The following is a 22,046-nucleotide window of genomic DNA, read 5'->3' as shown; positions in this document are numbered from 1 at the left end:
AAGGAAAGGCGAATGGTGGCGCGTGTATACATCTGCCGCAGTTTCAGTTTCGTGTTGGTGGCGGACGATGACTGTTCTCATCAATGACAGGGGATGTTTATCGCTTTAAGGTGTCATTTACCTTCCAGCCGCGTTTTAACCTAATTCCAGAGCACAGCCACGTTTCAGCCGCACAGCGCGAGAGAAACGACTGAAGAAAATGACGAATGCTGCAGCGCACGTCAGTAGCGCTGTCAGAATTCAACTGCACCAAACATCACGAATAAAAGCATATTCAAGCATAACTTGTGACAGCACGAAACAGTATACGTGAGGCACTCCGTCGAAAAAGCAGTACCATACATTTTGAGGCGGTAATGTGAAACAACCGAACACCGCCGGCACACCGCCAGATAGTAGCATCGCCTCGCCCCTGTTCGGACTAAACATAATTCGGTAAAATGGTCACTGCAAAGTGGGGTGCCTGGTGAAGGTTTCCACCTATTCTTCATTGAATTTAAACCCCATTGGTGGCATAATTTGTGCTTGAGCGCGTGAACGTGCAGCACAGTAAAGAATAGAGTTGGCAACGCTAGCGTAGCGGTACGACACAGAGCTGAGCAGACGAGGATTACTGTGTGTAGCGGTGCCCTGTCGTCTACTAGTGTCGTCCCATTGCGATGCAATGGGCTCTTATTTTTTAAAAGTCTTTCCCGAAGACTTTCTGGGTCTTCTCGCTCAGTTGACGGCGCAACAGGTAGGCATTGCCGTGGGAAAAGACCAGAACGGCAAAAAAAAAAATGAAATGCTAAGTGTAAAACCAAAACTAGAACTGAAAAACCGTGCTGAGGTTCAATTTCGTGCACTGCCAAAGGCTGAATTCCGGGACAAGGCCGCCTACTTCACGGTGGCTTCACTTTCGGACGCCCGATGCGCCACCCAGCCCCTTAGTGGAGATCAGTGGGCAGTAATGGCTTGGGGCAGCACAGAAATCACCTGGGGAAATTATTACAAAATTGTCTGAAAAATGTATGAAAAATAGGAAAAAAACGCATATGAAGATGCCCCGTCTTGTAGCGTCGATCTACATGTCTTGGGGTGCAAGAGCGAATTGTGGTCGACAACCCGCACAATCTCCTAAACGTACTTGACAAGCGTCCACACTACCCTGGCTCTTGAAATGTGAAAGCTACCTACTCAGAAATTGAACCACAGAAGTCTCAAGACTGCGAAAAATCAACAGCATTAAACCTGCCTCTTTGACTACTTCTTTAGCACTGTGTGTTCCTGGCCGGCATAGTGCTATAAATAAAAAAATCAGCGTAGTGGCCACCAGTAAAGAGAGGACCACTTCTGATTAAGCTTTTTGTGCACCTATATTTTATCAAGGACAGCCCATTACATGCCACGAGATTATAAAGCAGTAACAATCTTTCATTTTCTTTTTGTTATCGGAATCGTGGCATTGCGATCAAGACGTTCAGTAGCATTAGGAGAGGGACTCACATGACTGTCTTCATCTAGCGCCGACGGAGCCTCTGCGAAAGACGAGAGCAATGCATAGCTCACATGGATGGGGCCGCAAAGATTACCGAGGCAGACTGCAGTTCTTGATTTGTTTTTTTTTTACCTCAAAGCGTATGAGAATGTCGGCGGCACTGCGCCAGACGATGGGATCAATCCTTAACAGCCGTCGCAAATGGAATACTTTTTCTTTTCTGTACAGCGTTGTATCTGAAGTCAAACCTGAGGAGACAAACGACTGCGACCAGGTGCCGATGCCGCATCGATAGAGAGGATGAACTATGCCGGCCGTGGAGATTCCATTGCAAAGACGCGAATAGGCTGTGTCAATATACTTTTTTTTGAGCATCATCCTCACATCATCCTTATTCGATTACAACTACTCGCTTGATGCTATCTCTTCTGAGAACGCCACAACTGCTGCGGACACGTATAGCGGATAAGTTTTGGTGACACGACCTCGCCGACAGAGCCTAGAAATGCTTTCGCATTAGTAATATTACGGCGCTAATATGAACTGAGTCCGATGAACTCAAGTGCAGGAACTAGAGCAATACGATGCTTTGTAACAACTATTATCAAAAGCGGAGCACTTAGCTACAATAAGAAGTGTATGGCGCGGGCCACGAAAGAAAGCACAAACTACAAATTGACACGCAAGATAAAAAGCGAAATTAAACACGCGGTTAAAAAGATGTTGTTTAGTCGCTCATTCATGTTTATTGACTCATTACTACAGCTATTGTACCTCGGATAGTAAGATAACGCGCCGAAAACTACCGGTGAGCCCTGTCCCAGTCGCGAGCCGAGGACAGGAAACTAGCGTGACGTCACGGAGAAAGCGGACCCATGAGCAGTACAGGAGGCTTTGCACGAGGCCGCCCGAAAGCAGAACTCGGTAACCAGCGAAGTACGCGCACACTAAGCGCCCTACGGTGAAGGTGCATGCAGCGCCACCACGCTACTCCGCCCCTTCGCGGCATCGGCGGCGTCACTCACGCGGGACCCTGTGACCAAAGCCACTACTCATTTTTCCTCGTATTTACGGCCGCGAGCCTTCCTCCATCATGGACACCATACTACCTTACTGCCCAGATTCCTCCGAATTTGCAGCTGTCTCTCAAGCCCCTGCGCATGCCGACGAATGCTGTCTACTCGCCCGTTCATTTACTTCTCACGACCAGCAACGTCAGAAAAGCGCCCGCACCGGTTCTACCGGTCTGTCGCCGTCTTATCTTCTTGGATCCTTGGTTTGGCTTTGGGTGCCCTCTTCCAGCACAGGGCAGTCTACCAAACCGCTCAGCAAATGCCAGGGCCCCTAACGCGTTGTTCAGCAAACATCCCCAGTTAATTATCTCATCGAGTCCCTCACGCCTTCACCTGATCATCGCCGCCACGGCCGTAAAATTGCCCACTTAGACCGCCTGAAGCCCTTCTACCACCTGACTATCGTCTCGTGCCCTTAGGACGCCAGGATGACGTCTTTTCACCCGGGGGGTATTGTAACACTGACAGTTGAGGTTTGATGCCCCAGCGGCCAGCGCCGACGATGGAGAGAAAGAGGAAGAAAGACGAAGCTAACGAAGCTCAGTTTTGCGGTCACGAACGCTGGACTACTGAGCTGCACCGTGCTAACAAATATTGTGGCCGTACACATTTGTCGTTTGATTCGCCTCTTTACACATGCAATAATCCTACCCTGGTATAATATACGTGGTCATTTTATATTACTAGGAATGACAACACAATGTATAGGAGAACAGGAAATTCAAGAAATTGAAAAACACGCCAAAGATATGGTTCCGGAAAGCTGCCATACGTTGTTACATAGGAGAGGATGAACTGAAGGCGAGTTGCACAAGAACCTCGACGCACAGCACTTACCATCCAGGATACCTCTTCGCACACAGCACGCGCCCATTCAAAGTGTTTTTTTTATGTCAACGCCATTGATATTAACCCTTGACCAGCCTCATGCATTAAATCATATCATCGGCCTCCGTCATCACGTCTCGTTCTTCAGCATGCCACCACGTACCAACATCATGCAGCAATCCGAAAGGTGCAAATGAAGGTGGTCAGGGCGTGTGTTATGAAAACTGGATATTTTGTTTATCTCAGAATTATATTTCGCACGGCGTTCCACATGGCAGTTACAAATGGGAAAAATAAATCCCCTTGTATCTGGTGTGCTGGCTGTTGATCTGTGCTGAATGCTGGGATCAAGCTGTGTTGGGATGCGTATAACATCCGGACGACGTCTTGTGTTGGGATTTAGCTTCCATGTTCTGTTGATCGACGAATTTTATTTTTAATCGTCACTTGACCATGAAAAGAAACTATCAGCTTGTGTGAGAGGCTCAGACTGTACAAAATGGTACACGAGGATTCGGCTTCGCGCGCGGTGGTGGTACCTTACTGTGGACTAACCTGTCAGTTAGTTCATAGTAAGGTACACATAGTGTGAACTTAATACACTCGGTCAGTGTGAACATGACAGCCGTGTGCATTTGTCTCTATTGCTGCTGCCGAGTTACTTTAATTTAGTACCACACCTTCGCACACAGAAGAGTTTGTTCTGAGTTGTAGAACAGCCAAACTAGTCTGTCGTTTGCCTGGGTGGCTGCTTGCAGTCACTGCCTCGTTGCAACACTCGTATGAAAAAAGGACAAACTCTGTGTTTCTTGTATTTTTTTATTTTCATCCAGAATTTTAGTTGCTATCCGTTCTTGAAATGTCGGCGGCACTTTGATGAGTATCAGGGCCAATGGCAAATGCACCTTGAAAACTTTTATTACGAGCAAAAAGACAACGTTAAGCTCAGAAAGATCACTGGCAAATTAGGTTAGTTCTCCGAAATTCGAATGAGGATCGCTAATAATTCATGTCGCTTGCCATCACCAATGCTCGGGTGATGTGTTCTTCTAGTGTTGGCGCACTAAAATATACGGTATTGAAGGGGGTCGGTAAGTAAGCGTGAAGTTAGCCGCAGAGAAGCATAATGATAAGGTGGGGAAAAGCTCACGTTCCCCTCTCCACTGCCGTCAGATCAGAGAGTTTTGGCCGGTCCAAAGGCGTTAGGCTGAAACTTCGAGAAGACCAGTCGTCGCCCTCTCTCGAGTCCAACGTCCTCTTCTTCGGCATCCGCACGCGTGGCTTTCGCTGTATGCACTCACACGGCGAGCCTTCCGGATGCATCCCCTTTCTCCTCTTCCGTTTCGGAGACCCGCCTTACAGTTTGGGCCAAAAGTGAGAGCCGCCGTTTCCCCCTCCCCTTCCGTTCCCGCGTTCCTCCACGTTAGTTTCTCTGGTAAAGGACAGAGTTTCCATGGCAACCCGCCAGCAGGCACAGGCTTCGGACAGACAAAAGTGAAATGCACAAGCTGGGGCCATAGTGCTAACGTACTTAAGCATCATCAAAACTGTTAACTTGGAAGAGAAGCAGTCAACCGTTCCCGGGAATATTAGAGTGTATCACCCATGCCAGCCTCAATTCCTTGTAATCTATTACAACGCGCATACCTTATCGCCTAAGCTTTGTTGCTAGAAAGCAGCACTTGAGATATGTGGCACCCTAAAGACTCCTAACGTGCTCCCACTAGATTCAGTGGGCCTACGGACCAATCAGCGCCATCTCGGGTGAAGCGTAGTCTTTCTCATCCGCCCTATAGAAAAACGAGGGGTGGTTACTCAACATGAAAATCCTAATATCGGCAGCGTTAGTTTAAAGCCACGTCACTGTAAACTCTGAGCATTTGGGCGTCCCTGCACTCGATGAACCATACCTTGCACGCCCCACCTTCGGCAATGGCTACCTTCATGCCACCAAGCCTGCATGTCATTATAAGACGAAATACGCCGCATTTCTCCGGTAGTGTGCACCTTTTTACAAAGCTCGCAAACGCAGTCGTACATCCGCACCACCTCTTGACTGTCCTTCCATTTGAAATAGGACGCATACGCTGAATAGTTTTTCGATATAGCAACCAGGTGCTCAGCGAGATGTTTTGGAGATGGGAAGGCGAGCGCGTCGATGTATGAGGTGGATGGTGCGATCGCACTGTAATTTGCACCACCAAACACGACCGGTACAATGCTATACTTTAATGCTATGAAAAGTTTTTCTGTAATGTAATCAACGCATATAGAGTTTTCGAAAGCCAGGATAAAAAAATAATTACGCTCAAAATACCGGTAGCAGCTATCCTCTCGCGATTTTGGGCACTTGAAGGTACCACAACTGCCGTACACATCGACTTGTAGGTGCCGCCTTAGTTCTTCAACAAACGCCTCTCGCCTACCATTGGTCCCACAGTTACTAACCGCCCAAACAGCAGTTTTTCGCTTAGATTTCCACAAGGCCCTCAGGTCCTTGCTGGAGGCCATGCTGGAACTTCGAGGAACGATCTTGCCATAAGGGACTGGCACGTCCGAATCTGACCTGTATGTCATTGTCCAATTGAATATCATCTTCCTATACCTGAGATTAGAAGCCCACGTATTCGGTGGGGATTCTCTAGTAAAGAAGACCCACTTTTGCGACCGGGAACGAAAACGTGGCACATTCTGAATGTCGCCCACATGAAACACGACGACTTCGCTTGAGGCCAGTAGACGGCGGTCGTTGGTGATGAGGCATTTTTCGCTGCAGCCTTGAATCACCTCTTCGCCCCTTCTTGAGTCGTTTAGGTTTCCAGGCCAAGAACCAAAGGATTTTGTCCACATCATGATTCGAGGCAGACGCCTTGCTGTACTGATGTTTCCCGCCAACCCAGGATGTGTGAACGAGTGACTGGTTGCCCGGAGGTCAAAATTTTTGAAGGGTAGCTGTCTGTAGAGCATTACGTCGTAAAAACATGTGCAAATAGCTGTCAGTGTTATAATTACGGCCATCCACTTGAGACCCGTCTTTAAGGGTGGGCTCAGTTTGGAAGTGAAGAGCGAGCAGGTAGTTCCTAGAAAGAAAAAATGGGGAAATAGAGGGTTGTAATTATTGGGATCTTCAGAAATTGACCAGACACTAAACCACAGGTGAAAACCAACACTGACAAGCGAACAGAACATCAACCGCTTGCGTAAAGGCTGAAAGTTTGTACATTAAGAATGCAAAGAAAGGTCTCCAGCAAGCCGCAAGTTTACTTTTGTCAATAAATAGGTTATAATAGGACGTGTATTGTATACAAGTAAAGGCGTTAGACAGTTCTCTTCGCACGCGAGAGCATTAGCAACCTCTGATACCACCCCGAATCTCCCCAAGCTGCCTCGGCATATCAACAATATTGGTCCCATCGCCCATAATTTCTTTTATTACTTGTTTCTGCCCGGAAACTAAATTCAGAAGGCAACAGTCATGAAGCCTGTCTGCCTTTAATTACAGACCTCAAACCTCTACCTAAGTAGATGCGGAAGTTCAGACGGGGGCGCATTAAGCGACTGAAATTCTTCATGAAATACAGAACTCGCTGCTTCGACCTGCTACTTAAAGCTGAATAACCACTAATTGTTTTCCTGAGTAGCACCCGACACACTGAAAACAGCTCGTGTTGCATACTGCTTTGTTTTATTTCAGCTCCCAGGAAGGATTGCGGACCCCATGATAGCAGCCCTTAGTCCGAGGTCTGGCTCTTGCAGTCCTTCACTCTATACACAGATGGCCACGGAAAGAGGGCGAGGATTCTTTGCAGCTTTCCCCTTTCGTGTTAACGCCTTCTTACGAATTTTCCCACTTTGATGAACCCGTGTATAGGCAGAAACCAAAAGAGCCTGCTCACTCCCATAATGGATGTATAGGGCAATAACGCGCGTGCTTTTTACTCATATATGCGAGTAGAATCTTTCTACACGCACGCCTGTAGAGAATAGGTCACAGCCCTGAGCGCAGGGTGTCGAACCGGAACCGAACCTGAACCTGAACCCGAAACCGGAACCGAACCCGAATTTTCACCCGGAACCGGAGCCGAACCGAACCCATATTTTTTTCGCCATCTTGGAACTGAACCGGAACCGGAACGATTCAAAGGAACCGCTCCGAACCGGTTCGGGAATCGGTTAAGCCCCACTTTTTTTCAGCCCAGCACACTTTTTTTTTGCAGACAAAAAGAGATAGTCTAGCGCGTAGGTTTACCCATCCGGAGCTGTCTGCGCAAGGAAGTGCGAAAATGGCACCCAGTATATGTGACCGCAGAATTGAATGAAGTGTGGTGTCTGGAAAAAAACCTAATTGACGCTTCTGTAATGTACTGGCACCAATTCTAATGTATTTATTTATTTATTTGTTTATTTATTTATTCACAGGGCCGAAGCATTACAGAGAGGAGTGGGTAGTAATAAGAAATATACAAGAACAATATTGGTACGGCAGAATTAGATTATATCAGCGAACATTCTTAAGTAACTCGGGAGTTTGTAACGCATGTGATGGAAACGGATGGTTACATTCCTTAGCTATCTTGGGGATGAATGAGGAAGAATGAAAGTTGGTGCGACTGCTTGGCACTTCAACCTTGAACTGATGGTTGCTGAGGGAAGAAATATATGAAGGCGACAGAAGTAGCGAGTGTCCGAGATGAGGTTTATAAAAGTAGATTTTGTGAAACAGACGTAAGCATAAACATAAATAGATGCAGAAATGAAATCTTGAGTTATTACTTCTCCCTCTTTACATGTTTGTGTATGGTTGTAATCAAATTGTTAGCACTGATCTAACTCAATAAAGGTCTATAGACACCAATTTTTTGCTTGCATGCTTCCTTCTTTCAAACGATGCCTTCGACATTGGTGCTCATGGAGCACCCCGTGGTATTCGCCTACGACCAACAAATAAATTATATTTGAGTTTCTTCTTGACGCTGTTCTGGTTTTATCAGCAGAACGATGGCTCTGACATGTAGTTGAATTCAGGTAACATTAGGCACGAAAAACACGGCAATATAACTGCTAATATGTAGTTTCTTGTAATACTAACCTATGAAGCACGCTGGTATAAGTGCAGTAGTGACTCAAAACAACGTATCAGCGTTTATATCACAGTTTTTCCGCGCCTCACGTGTCCTAAAGTTCAACTACACGTTATAACATCGTTCGGTTGATGAAACAGAGATCGAAACAGCACAGGAAGATGAATTCTTTTCTGAATTATTCAGCGGCCGTAGGCGAATACCACAGGGTGATACAGGTATTCTATTATCTAGTGCATCATTTGAAAGAATAAAACACGCAGTAAAATTAGTTGTGCATAATACTTTAAACACCTATTGAGAATACGTTCCCATTCGTTGCGTCATTTACCACAAATTTATGAAACATATCCTTTATTAAAAGCCCTCACGAGCACATTGCTCGAGACATCTCTGCGGGCAATAATTGTCGCGCCGACCAGTGCTGACTCTGTCGTCGCCAACTGCTGTACAGCTTCATGCTCGGGCCTTAATTCTGCCACATATGCTCAAAATATCTGAGAATTACCCTAGGCATGCACCTCCTCGCGTTTGGCTCATTTAAAAAAGAGATAAAAATGAGCGCTGATCGTCATGCAAACACACGCGGAACGTGAGGCGCCGACACGTAGGGCTTTATTGTAGCGCCTTTCATTACAGTGCCAGTTCTCTGCTATAAAGCTGTATTATTACAGAAACGACGCAGCTAAATTTATACAGTGCACCCGCTTGTTCTGGGTGGACGTTCAACAAGCTGATATGCGCTTTTGCCGAGATTATATGCGTTCCTTGCCCGCAGCAAAAGCCGGCGGCCGACAGACTACAGTTGAACGAACGTATCCCGATTCTTTTCTGCTTACAGCTTACAGGAAGCAGGTTACCAGCGTAGAACGACCACAGCAGAGTCCACCAGGGTCGATCGTCGGCGGTCATACCAGCCATACTTACTGCGTAGTAAGCAAACACGCAATAATCCGAGAGTACGGCTTGTCGTTTGATAAACGACGCACGGGCAGTTTTTCCGTCCTATGCTTGAAGCTTACACAGTGCACCGAAGGCACATGCTCGCGTTGTTGTTGCCGGTGTATACGAGTGCGAGCTTGATCAGCTGCATGTTGTGCAGTCTGCGGCACGCAGCCCTCAATAACTGCGAGTCGTTGTTTTCGATACCAAGCAGCCGATTCCTACCTTTCGCACGTGAGACGCAGAACGCGAAGCTAGAGAGAGCATCTGCCCTCCGTGATCCGCGACTTGCTTGCCGCCGTGATATCCGGCAGGCTGGTTCCGGTGGCCGCCAGCCCACGTGATCATGATGCGTTTTCCTGTCAGAGGCGAACTTGCGGGCCGCCAGCGTGCTGCCCGAGCGCGGTTAATCGAAGAGGCCCACTATTAACACGACCACCTCACCACCTACACTACAAGTTACTGCCCGATAAAATTTGATGCAACGAATTGCAATGATGCAATGATTTGATGGAAATGTTACAATTTCCTCGGTAGATTGATCAACACACACACCCACATGCACACATATTTCACATTTCCGCCCACACAAGCACAAAGGTGATCACAGCAAGCCGATGAGTCCTCTCTCTTTCCTCGGTAGCATGTGTATTACACATCAATTCGAAGTCAGACAAGTTCTTCGATGCCACTCAAGTCTTCATCACTGGAATCGGTGCTCGACTCATCAGAGGAAGAGTTGCACGAGTCAGAAATGTTGAAGACAACCGGTTCAATTTCAGCGTCAACAATCATATCGCGTTGCCATGCTTCAGCCTCAACTTGCTCCACATGAGCACAGCAGTTTTGCCAGTTTTCCTGGCTTACAGACGCCAGTGCTTCCGGCAGGAGCTTTTCCACTTCAGCCAAAGTGAAACATTTATTGCGACTTGCGATTATGAATATTGCATAAGAATGCAATCTGCCAAGTGACACAAATGCTACCGTTTAAAAATCCATTAAAATGCATGCATGAAATAGCTGGAAAAATCCGTGCACCTATTACGTGCGAAAACATGAGGTAAAACAAAAAATTATCTACACTGTGTGTAAAGCTGCTCAGTTACTGATGAACGGAAGCGGTTTTTCAGGTTTAATGCCCCAAAGTAACTCAAGCGATGAGGCATGCCATGGTGAAGGGCTGCCAATAACTTCAACCATATGCGGTTCCTTAACATTCACTGACACTGCACAGTTCACGGACCACTATCACTAATAAATGGGAGAACATTCCATTAACCATGACATGCATGAAAGCAAAAACAGAGCATTCTTGCAACCATTGTGTTCAATACATAATGTGCCTTCCTCGTGAAATAGTTGGCCTTCGCCACGTCAGGGCTGTACTTTGAAGGAGCCTTTACGCCAATGTAGGTCCCGTCGACGCATCCCACGACGTCTGTGATGCCGCCGCGCAGAAGGAAACGCTCCTTAACATACGCACGCTCGGCCGCAGTCGTGGGGAAAGCGAGCCACCGCTTCTGCACAGCCGCGTCGATAAGCGCGTCGGAGACGTCCCTCATACAGCGGCTCACAGTGCTTTGGTGGCGTCCAATAAAGCGGTCTGCGCCGACGCTCCCCTGGAAGCTCCCGGTCGGAAGAACCGGAGGGCGCAGAGGACTTGCTCTTCGACCGAAAGCGAATGAGGCCCGGTACGCACTCTCCGCAGGCGTGGGTCGTCGCCTAACTCTTTACACAACCATCGTACCGATGTTCTGGAGAGGCGAAAATGTCACTGGAATTCGTCGTCGGCCATGGCAGTAAACACCTCCAGCCGGCCGTACTGACATTTGCCGTCAGAGGAAGCGATGACCCAGGCTGCTGCTGCTGCCTCCATGACAGTCGCGAGATGAATTCGGGGCACTTCACCGTTCACGAGTTTAGCTCCGAGTTCACCTGTCAATCGAAACAATTGTTCACGCCCCCGGCGTGCCGTACATAAATTATAGGCGTACGCGCTATGGGTGGGCCACTCCCAACATCCCTGCCGGCTACAGGTATGCTGCGTGGCTGTGCTGATTGCTGACAGACATCGACGATGTTGACCATCGAAATATAACAGGCGAAACGGACGTCATCGCTGATTAATCTAAGCACCTCTGCGAAGGACACGCAACGTGGCGACAGCCGCCGATTTCTTCGCTCGCATACCAAGATTGCAAAACACGATCGCCTGTTGCAACCACGTAAGACACAGCACAACACTGACGGCGCGTCACACCTGCTTGCAAGGCGTCAAACACGGACCACGACGACGAAACGGTGCTTGGAGCACGTCGTACTCCAACAAGATGGCATCACAGGTGTTTGGCTTGGCCGTGCTTTCATCGGTGATAAAGACCAGCATCAATGTGTCAAACACATCCGGGATCGACGAACGGTCGCTGCTCTAGACCCAGTGCAATAAAGAGCTTGTAATTTCCAACACGCAAGCACTGCGTACTTCACAACCGTAACACCTTTCTCTGTTATAAGTCCGATTCCATTATTACAAACAGGATCCCTCATCTGCCCGAACGATATTATTGCGATGTGAATGCGGTATACAACGGCGATCGACGTTAGTGACAAAACCAGTCCGCAAAACCTTGAAGTGCGCGACGTAAACAAATACTACGCAGATACGTGCGCCACCACCTTCACAGATATTAGTCAGCGTCTGATGACATAGGATGAGTTGTGTCGCTGGGTAGCACGCTCTTCGCATCCGCAGTGCACTAAAGAGGCGTCACACACAACAGGCATACGTAATGAATCATTGAATACAGCCAAAAAGCAATTTTTTTCTCACAGCGCATCACAGCCGCTCGCACGGCCAATTTCTACCGCCGAGATTCGCTAAGAGCGTACTAAAAGCAATGGTTGGCCATAGCGGGGTGCGGCAGCGGCCGTAGCAGCGGAGAACTCCACCTGAGGTCACTGCAGAGAGCAGCAGTGACACGGGGGGTGCAGTGCAGTTCAGTTTTTTTCTGTTGTGTATTATGCAAGCGAGAAGATGCATGACTGTTATATTTTGATATACGACACAATAAAATATATTATGGCAATGACCGAAAAATAAGACATATTCAGCGTGTAACAGTTGCCCAGTCTTTCCAGTCGAAGGCAGCGCTACCGGCGGCGTGTCAGCGCAGGAGCTCTCGTTTTCGGCACGGTAGGCTGCCGCTCTAGTTCGTATGCAAGCCACGTTGCAAGCAATGGCCTCACTATCGCCACTAGCGGCAGAAAGTGTCAAATCTTTGTAAATTTCCTAAAGCTATGCTTTTCAACAACGGTTTATTGGATTCAGATTTTAAAATAAATTCGGAAATGAACAAAATGTTCATAATATTATCTGTTGCCTTTTCACGTATTCGAGAGAAGAGAAAGGGTTGATACAAGAGTGCACCTAGTGCGCACTGTTCGTCTTCGGAAATGGAGAGACAGATAGAGCCTGAAAGAGAAGACACGCCCTTGACGCGCCCGAAAAGGCGTGTCAAACAGCTAGCGGCGCGTGTGCAGATAGATAGCAGAGAAGTCACGATTTCGCGATTGCTGACATGGCGCTGATAACTTCAGGTAGCGCTGCGGCCTGGTATTGTGTAGTGTATTGTGTTTGAAGTGTGAAACAGGCGCGCAGGGTGCGCTTGTATCGCCTTTACGTGGCTTTATCTCTACATTTTATTGTCCGCTGCCTGCGCACGTTCCGCGCTATCTTCGTTCACTGACTGCCGTCATCGTAAACTCGGATGAAACTCGGGCGAGCGCCAAACTCGGGCCTTCCGGCATAGATCCCCGGAGCTTAACTTGAGCGTAATATCGTCGCCAGACGATATTATGACGACCCAGCAAAACAAAACCATGAGCCAAACAGGCTAAACACATCCGTTCGCATGTCTGCTGGGTTTAAGTACGTAAAACCCCTACGGCTTTTTATTTTTTGTACAAGTCACTCCCTGATTCCTATCGTTGCTCATTTTTGGGTTGTTGCATGACCGCTCACGGCTTGTCTCTTATTCTGGTAGCGCAAAGCCAGCACCCGAGCAAAGAGCAAGAAAATCAAAAGTTCCTTGCACTCGCCAGCGCCTCCGTAGTCACAGCTTGACAGAGTGTAAATAAATGGCTTATGTAGCAAGAGTCTTCAGCAGCCGGATTTGTCGCCTCCGAAAGTGTCAACAACAACAACAACAAAAAAATTGAGACAGTGCTATCAAATTGCCGGGACATTCGTCCCGTGATCGCTTTTTTAGCGCGTATTCCAGTTCTTAAAATGCAGCCATAACGTCTTGCTTTCAGCATTAGGAAGATTTGAGTATTTTTCACAAGGTAAACGCCAGATGTGGGCCGTTTTGTGCACTTAAATGAAAGCGAGGACTCGGCCGAGACAGGCGCAACCTAGAGACATGTAGATATGTTACTGACCGCTGCGATCGATCTTCCAGAGTGACATTGCAGGACAGATGCGCTGAAAATGAATGCGCAGGCTGGAGCCATGCACAAAAATCGCGTTTTTATAAAAAAGAAACGAGAGAAAGTAAGCGCGTTAATTGTTGGCCATAAAACAGCCGCTATCAAGGTTTTCTAGTGGCCGCTGTCGATCTCAGAAGGTTTTCAGTGTCTCCATACTGCAGCCAAAGTTTCAGGTGACAACCAATAGAGTAACGTCCATCCTAAGCCCAAATACCGATCCCCAGAAAGCACAAATACCAAGTGAATATGAGCCTGTTGACGGGAAAGCAGCCACGGCGAACAGGGCTCGCGCAGCCATTCGTGCCCCCTCGCCGACAGCCGCGCCACAAGCGGGGCGCGCTGTCTGTATGTGAAACTTACGCCGGAGTTTCGTGACCAGAAAGAAACATTGAAGGACTGTAGTATTAGACTGCGTAAGAAGAAGCTGAGATCCCTTTTCTAACAACTATTTTCAGGCGAGGATATTATTTTGAAAAGAATTGGCTACTACGAAGGGGTAATATTTAAAATAGCATTCGATAGTACTTCTTTTTTCTTCAACGCTACCACGTGTCTTCCAGGATTCCCGCACGAGCTTGTGTCGGAGCGCCGGGCCCCGTCTTGTCCTTCTGCTGCGCTGTGTTGCAGGGAGAATTCTACTGCCTCCAGAAGGTACCGAAAGTGCGGCGCTGTATTTAACCACATGGAAAGGCCCGAGCAAACGAATCTGCCGTCTGGTTCCGGTCTCGGAACCCCAACGTCTCCTGCGGTGTCCTCGCCGTCCGTGCCTTCAGAACCATCGTCGCCGTCTTCGTCACCGGACAAGTCTCCCCAGGACCACGAGACAGTTGGCACGGAGCCTTTTGAAGCTGCAGAGAAAGGCGTTCCGGCCGAGGCTCATTCGGCAATGGTGATCGCCTTGACGCCGAGCGATGCCGAACTGCATCTGGACCAGCACCAGGATCCCTCGCCCGCAGTACTCAATGCAGCCGCTGCGTTCAAGGGCTTGCGAGCGCCCGGAACCAAGACATCTCCCATGCGGTCGGCTTTGGATGATGAGGACTCGGTTGCCACGGCGCCTGCAGAACGAGTCGCCGTCTTTGCTCCCCCCGACGCTGCCTTCCGCCGAGTGGACCGCGGTTCTGGTGCGGCGCCGTTCATGGCTTGCTTCGCTGTCCTCGTCGTTTTGGCGTTCGCCGCAGTTCTGGCCTTGAAGACGACCGTGGCCATACGGAGCTCGCCGGGAGACGGTGGCGGTTCACACTTCTGCTGTCCCGGCGAAGTCACGGAACTCGTGAGATACGTGAACGCTACGCTGGAGCCTTGCGACAGCTTCTTTGAGTTCGTGTGCTCAAATACTGCTTGGCTTAAGATGGGAAACGTGTCCAGCACCTTACCGTCACCCCTCGCCTCGAATCGAGGCATGAAGCCCAGCTCCGTTATGACGCCTAGCGGGTCTCGAAGCCAGGTGAGCGCCTTCTTGAGGTCCATGTTCGATTCTTGTCTGCATTCGGGTGCGGACCAAAACACCGTGGTCGGAAAGCTAGCCGCATTTCTTGTCAGCACGTGCGGAGTATACCTGCGGGATGGTGGAACCACGAATCTGCTTGCCTATCTCCTCCTCAGCAATCTCAAGTACAGTATTCCGTCCCTCGTGGCGGTCACCTTAAGAGGACATAGTGCTATTTCAATTTCCCTGAAGCCGCTCCTTGATTTGAACGATCACCGGTTTCAACACTGCTTGAAGGATTCCCTTGAGAAGCTCAATAATTTTGCTGGGAAGTATGTAAAAGTTGCCGAGGTGACTACTTTCGCGGGTTCATTGCAAGCTCCTGACCCGGCAGGCGTCAAAGTTGAGCACTACACTGGCCTTAACCTCTCCGCGCTCTTGCAGAAGCGGGACATCAGGAAAGCTTTAGAGGTTACATCGATCGACTTGAAGCACGTGACAGAAGTCAGCGTGAGTGGCACAGATCAAATCCACGCCCTCTTTGGCGCCCTCACCTCCCAAGCAAAAAGCGTGAGTGATGCTGGAGCCTCCTACCTGCTCGCATGCAGCGTCTACAACGGTCTAGTTGAGCTCGCTTGGCCCGCCGTGCACACTCAGTCAGACAGGCTAATCTTCTGCACGCGCCAAATCGAGCTGATGCCGAGCATTCGCGACATAATGTACACGGACGAGTTTATTACGCCCGACAAGAAGGTCCAGGTGACCCGAGTTGTGAATTCCATCATTGAGGCCATACAGACCGACCCCATTGTCAGCTCATTCTTCAGCGGCGTCGACAGAAAATACTTGGACACGTTCTTTGCCGGCATGGCCCTGGTTATGCCGTGGGAAAACGCTCGTCCGGCAATCAGGGAGACGAGACTGACGCAGAGCTTCATCGAGAGGATTCTCGAAGGTCGTGCCTACGAGTTCGAGGCGCGGCTCAGGCTGGCGCGCTGGGGCTTGCCGTTACCAAGCAGTGCGGAGGAAACCAGTGGAAGAGGCCGGCATTACCTTTCACTCCACAAGGGTACAAACATCCTGATTTCTCCGGTCGTCTATGCGTTCATACGGAACGACGTCGCCCACACAGACGTCTTCAACACGCCCATCATCCCCTGGTCCCTGGCGGAATCCATCTGGCGCTTTCTCCTCAGCGAGACAGGGCTGTGGTCGGACCAAGCTCGCCTTCGTATTGAACAGCTCGTCGGCTGCTTCCGAGAGCACTACCTTGCCGGCGGCCCGAGTGGACACTCTACCTTCAGCGATGTAAACATAGTGGCGGCTTCGCTGGGCCTTTCGTCGGTGCTCAAGTCCTTTTCCGAGCCGCTCTGGTTCAAGGTTGAAGCGACGGGAAGCTTTTGGAGCTTATCGCACAGCCAGTACTTTTACATTCGCGAGGCGTTCTACCGCTGTCCTGCAAGCTCTGACCAGGCAAGCAGAACCTATGTGAACGTTCCTTTAATGCATGCTGGAACGTTCTCTAGGACGTTCCAATGCCAAAGCTCGAAACATATGGCCAAGAGGGACGCCTGCAGCGTCATTTCTACAAGGAATAATGCTTGACCTGGAAAAACCAACTCAAAGACGAATAGCCTTCACCCACCGCCGCCAAAACTTGAGTTACAAAACTTGAATTATATTTTCGTGCTTCCGTTGAAAGGATCTCGAGTGGAAATTTGTGACCGTTCTGTAAGTGTTCGTGTTTTCGACCTTCAGTAACAAAAGTGGCAATTCCAAAAATATGGGGCTCCACTTATCTGAGTTAGCGAATTCCTCTAGTGGTTACAACAAGATGCCCGTAATTTTCTAGTTTTTTCATGTTCTTTATTGTTCTATTTAATCCTCGGGGAAGCTGTTTTGGAAATAGCTTGGAGACTCTGGAACTCTGTGTATCAGAATACTGACAAACACTGCCACAAGGCTGTTGACACTTAGGTTCTGTGTGATGTTCCCATGCTTACGCCTATCGAAGCCGAGTATACCCAGAAATGTCTTGGGCATAACTGCATCGAAGAAGTCATTGAAGAAAGGGTCGGAAAGTTTTTCTTTTTAAAATTTTCCTCTTTAATTAAGTGAGCTTCACTTTGTTTAAAAAAAGAAACGAACTCATAGAAGAACGTGCTTGGATTTTGGATGTTGACTAACGTGGTCTTTTTGCCCCCCTTGCCTTACAGAAATTTAGTTGTGGCGCACAACACACCGCGCTAGCATACCCAACACTGGCCGCACAAGTTTTGTAAAGGAGTTCTTTGGTAGCTTGCGGGAAGGAACGAGTGTTTCGGCGGAGAAATCCTAACGATTTGCATGCCTTAATTTCCAACTATATAACCAACGTGCCGATGCCAGCAGAGCGATGACGTGAAATAGACACCTAAATATTTTCAGGTTTGCATTATTTATAGTATATGTGGGTACTAGCTTTGTGCGTTTCCTCGAAAACGCCATGCACACTGTTTTGTCCAAGTTGAGATTCATTTTCCATTTTCCGCACCACTTATGAACAGTGCCAAGGTCGTTTTGAAAGACATCACTGTCAGCATTACATGTTATAATTTTATACAGAACATCCCCATGTGTGACGCTATATTTTCAGTGATATCGTTGATGTACAGTAAGAAAAGAAGAGGTCCCAAGACGGAACCCTGGGGGACGCCTGATGTTACATCAACAACATCAGATTCAGCTCCATGCACCATTAAAAATTGACGTCTCGCGTGCAGATATTCACTTACCCAGGCAATTATGCGACAATCAATATTATAAGAGTAAATGGGTCCTGCTAAATGGATCTTGAACGGGCTATAAAATGGTCAGAGGAGGGACTTCCTCCGCTGGCTGTCGCCTTTGCTTTTGTCATGCCGTTGTCGCCGGTTAATTAACGTCTTTACGTGTAGATGTCATCGGATGCAGCCGCCGCATACATGAGCTGTGCATGAACGTCTCAGTTGCTTAAACTTTAGAGGGAAGAAAAAAACGCTATTTGAGGTCGCTATTAAGGCCCCAATGAAAAAGCATTTGCTCCGCTAAGTAACGTTGCTCATCTTCCAAGGACTCCAGACAGAAGGGGAGGATAAGAGAAATGAGGAGAGATAATGGCAGCGTTAAATGAGTGCAGAATGCCTTTAGTGCCTGCCGTGATGGTTGTTCGGACAGTTGGTAAAGTGAGGTCAGGTCGTCCACATTTTCGTCACAGCTTCAACCATATACCCAGGAACCACACTCATTAGGCATAGAGGAGCTGAAATTGGATATCCTCCGACAGGGTAGCACTACAAAAGCCGTCCGCCTCGTCTGGGCATGTTATTTTAAGGCGAAAGCCTTTACTGGCTCATACTGTCGTCCGTTAGCAGAGGGTGTCACACCTTTGGCAGCGTAAACTCGTGTTAACTCGGGAGCTAAATGGCCTCGTACCATGAAATTGCCTCCCACAACAGAAGCAGTAGTCTTATATTTCTTCCCCGGCACCCCTCGCTCAACAAAAGGCAAGCAGTAGTCCGGAGGTTGTTACAAATATGATTTTTTATTAAAGCGAAAGCCTTTAATTGCTCATACTGTCGTCCGTGTCGTGACTCAGCTTGCGACCCGCGTTTAACTAGACGACGACCCCAAAGAAGCATGCCACGCTGAGAAAGTGCCTTCGGTATTTTCTCACGCTTCGCTGATTGGGGATGAGCATTCCCGGCGAAGGACGCCCGGGGCCAGCGGCCAACGACGGACGGAACCAAGGGCGCCCGTTCGGGGAAATGAAGGGACGGAGCCGACGGGATTAGCCGTTTCCGTCAAGAGCCGACCACCCCGCAGACAGCTCGTCGCGGCAGTTGAGGCCCGCGGCGTCGCAAAAAAATAAATTAGTTTTTGAGGATAGGAAATGGCGCAGTATCTGTCTCTCATATATCGGCAGACACCTGAACCGCGCCGTAAGGGAAGGGGGGAAGGTAAGAGTGAAAGAAGAAAGATAGAAAGAGGTGCCGTAGTGGAGGTCTCCCGGAATAATTTCGACCACCTAGGGATCTTTAACGTGCACTGACATCGCACGTGCACACGGGTGCCTCCGTCGAAACGCGGCCGCCGCGGTCGGGTTCGAACCCGGGTAGTCCGGCTCGGTAGACGAGCGCCTTACCACTGAACCACCGCGGCGGGATAACGTCGCAAGGACCACACGCGTTTTCAGTGACACGGAGCCGCTTGCAACCCTGTTGCTGCACTGCAGGAATTCGCAGCTGAGTTGCAATTTATCCTCTCCCGTTCCCACGGGTTGACTCTGCAACGAGTGACTCCGCGTGCTACAGTGCTGTGCGAATGTGATTGGTGCCCATCTTGGGGAAATGTGCCTCGTGTTTGATTCGCCCCCGCCTGATGGAGGGGCCGAACCTTAGGGGATTTAAGGACGGTGCTGAGTGCGAAAGGACGCTCTGGGCCTTACCGAAAAGGCTCATCCAGGCGCTCGACGTTATGAACGGTTAAATTTTGATTCCTTGCTCTTCTAATCTTCAGTATGTAATTAACTTTCTCAAAAGTGCCATTAAACCCGCTTGTTTTTCGTTTCCCAAACTCCGAAGCTTCAGCCTTCCCTAGGGTGAGCCCCAGGGTGACGTAACAACTGGTTAGCAGCGGTGGGATCCGAAGACCTAACATCCGTTAACAAAGCGTGTCACACGCGTTTAACTCGGGAACTAAAAAGATAGAATAAACCCAATGGTTGCTTCATATAGAGAAGGAAAACATGAGCATAGTAGCCAAGTTTGATGACCGTGGATTAATCAGTTAATTATGGGCAAAAATATCGTAACTGCCTCGAAATAGCGCGGACTTCGATATAGCCACGGGAACGGTGTGACGTCACATCCACCGGAAGTCGTCAAGGCATAATGAAAATTGTCACAGAATGGCCGGAAAACGTCGGATTTGTGTCCAGTTAGATGGAGAAGTGTGTAATTAAGCGTAATTAACACTTAAGATCCCCGAAAGATGTACAATTTGGGTATCGATATAGCCACGGGAACGGTGTGACGTCACATCCACCGGAAGTCGTCCCGGTGGATGTGAATTTCGAGAACCGGGTTATCTTCGGCGCTGTGCCTGAAAAAAAATTGGCTATTTCGACGAGTTACGCGCACTGGAGATGCTGCTTTGCCTGTAAGATTCTCGAAAGCGCATGCATTTCGTCGCGATGTAGCCAAAATTTGTTGGGCCACAGCGCCGAGGGTAACGGCGTTTTCGAAATTATAAACACTGATATCTGTAATACTTACGGTGGGTTACACGCCTCTCAAAACTTGACGAGCCTAACAGTGATAGTCATAAAATGAACATTCAATATTAGGTAACCAGCTCGCGGTGTGGTTAGCACGTCTTTGCTGTATTCTGATGTACTACACCTGATGTACTACACCTTCTGATGATGTGACAATGCTATGCCAAAAAAAGCGCTTTTCTAACTCCATTGGACTAGCTTTTAAAATTGTGCAAAGTCTTAGGTGAAACAACCTGTATAACATTCAGTAGGAGGCCAGGAAATAGATCGCTGTTCTTGCGCTGCAGCAGTGTGTGCTTGTACAACGCCGAAAAACATCGACGAAAGCTGCGCGCATGAATGCGCTGCTGAATGCGCATGAAGCATGACTGCTGCTTTCAAAGCAGCTTTCAAGATGATGCAACATTATGATAGAGGCCTCCGAAACACTGCCAACATGGAGAAAAATGGCGCTACTTGTTGCAGTTCCTTGTCATGCGACGCGAAAAGTTCGCGGCAACAAACGCGAGAACCAGTGGCTCAGGGCGACAGATGTGATCGAAAGTCGTCGATGCTATCGCAACAATTTCATCACAAGGCATGAAATTTGTTCCATTTTCATTTAGCTTTATCCGGTCACAGTTAGTAAAGCTTAATCAGAAAGTCACGCCGGCAGGCAAAATGCCACAGCAGACGTCTTCGGAGCTCGATTTCGGGTGCCAAAATAAAAACAAAATAGCAGCGGTTTAACGACTGCTGAAACTGGTTAGAGAGCGAAAGCTATGGCGTCTGTAACATTGAGAGCGTTCCGGACACTGGACAGGCAGCGCCCACCCAGCCACCCTGGCAGGCAGGTGACAGTTAATGGTTGATCACGAGAGTTTGCTCACCCAATGAACGCTGCGGCCTATTCCTGCAGTGCCGCTTGTCTGCCACAATGTTGTCAGCGCTAACGCATGCGGCCCACATCTCCCTCCTTCTCACCACTCCGCGTACCTATAAGCGCGATTCAGGTGCCCACTGACCCAGGGAGCCAGCTATGCGCACTTCCTTTCCCTTAAAATAATCGCGGTATAAAAACGTTTTGAGCGCGAACACCAGTGAATACAATGAACGCCGACGGCCCTATGGCTTAAGTATCGTGTTTCTGCCACAACGTTGTCAGGTTGGTTGCGACTGAGAGAAGGACGAAAAGGAAAGTGCACGGGCCTGCCAACTGGCTCAAGCCGGCTCCCAAACTCTTTTTCACAAAATAAAAGTTTTCACCACCACCAGCCACCACCGCTGCCACGTGCAGATAGAAGAGAGTTGTAAGATAAGAGGACAGAGTTAAAGAGAGAGTAAAGACGCGCGTCGCAACAACCGCGTCCGCCGGGACGGACGCTGGCTGAAAAAACAGATACACGGCCGCAGCCCGAAGGCTGCCAGCGAATGCCACAGATGTTGTCAGCCG

General features: G+C 48.8%; 2 protein-coding genes across 2 annotated transcripts in view; both read right to left on the bottom strand.

Annotated features, from left to right (window-relative positions):
• The window catches only part of LOC149370228 (uncharacterized), a 41,057-nt gene that overhangs the window by 3,056 nt on the left and 15,955 nt on the right, over nucleotides 1–22,046 (bottom strand). The window lies entirely within an intron of this gene.
• LOC149370229 (lewis-type alpha-(1,3)-fucosyltransferase-like) lies at nucleotides 5,239–6,345 on the bottom strand. Its single transcript, XM_089567602.1, has one exon. The coding sequence runs from the start codon at nucleotides 6,343–6,345 to the stop codon at nucleotides 5,239–5,241; it is 1,107 nt and encodes a 368-aa protein (XP_089423728.1).

Source organism: Amblyomma mixtum, chromosome 1 (genome assembly GCF_055824585.1).
Source record: "Amblyomma mixtum isolate Tamu chromosome 1, ASM5582458v1, whole genome shotgun sequence".
Taxonomy (NCBI): Eukaryota; Metazoa; Arthropoda; class Arachnida; order Ixodida; family Ixodidae; genus Amblyomma; species Amblyomma mixtum.
Note: the sequence above shows the minus strand (reverse complement) of the source record. Positions and strands in the feature narration are given on the sequence as shown.

Excerpts from the sequence above, each read along its gene's own strand:
- LOC149370229 (XM_089567602.1), bottom strand. The coding sequence starts at position 6,345 with ATGCTCTACAGACAGCTACCCTTCAAAAATTTTGACCTCCGGGCAACC.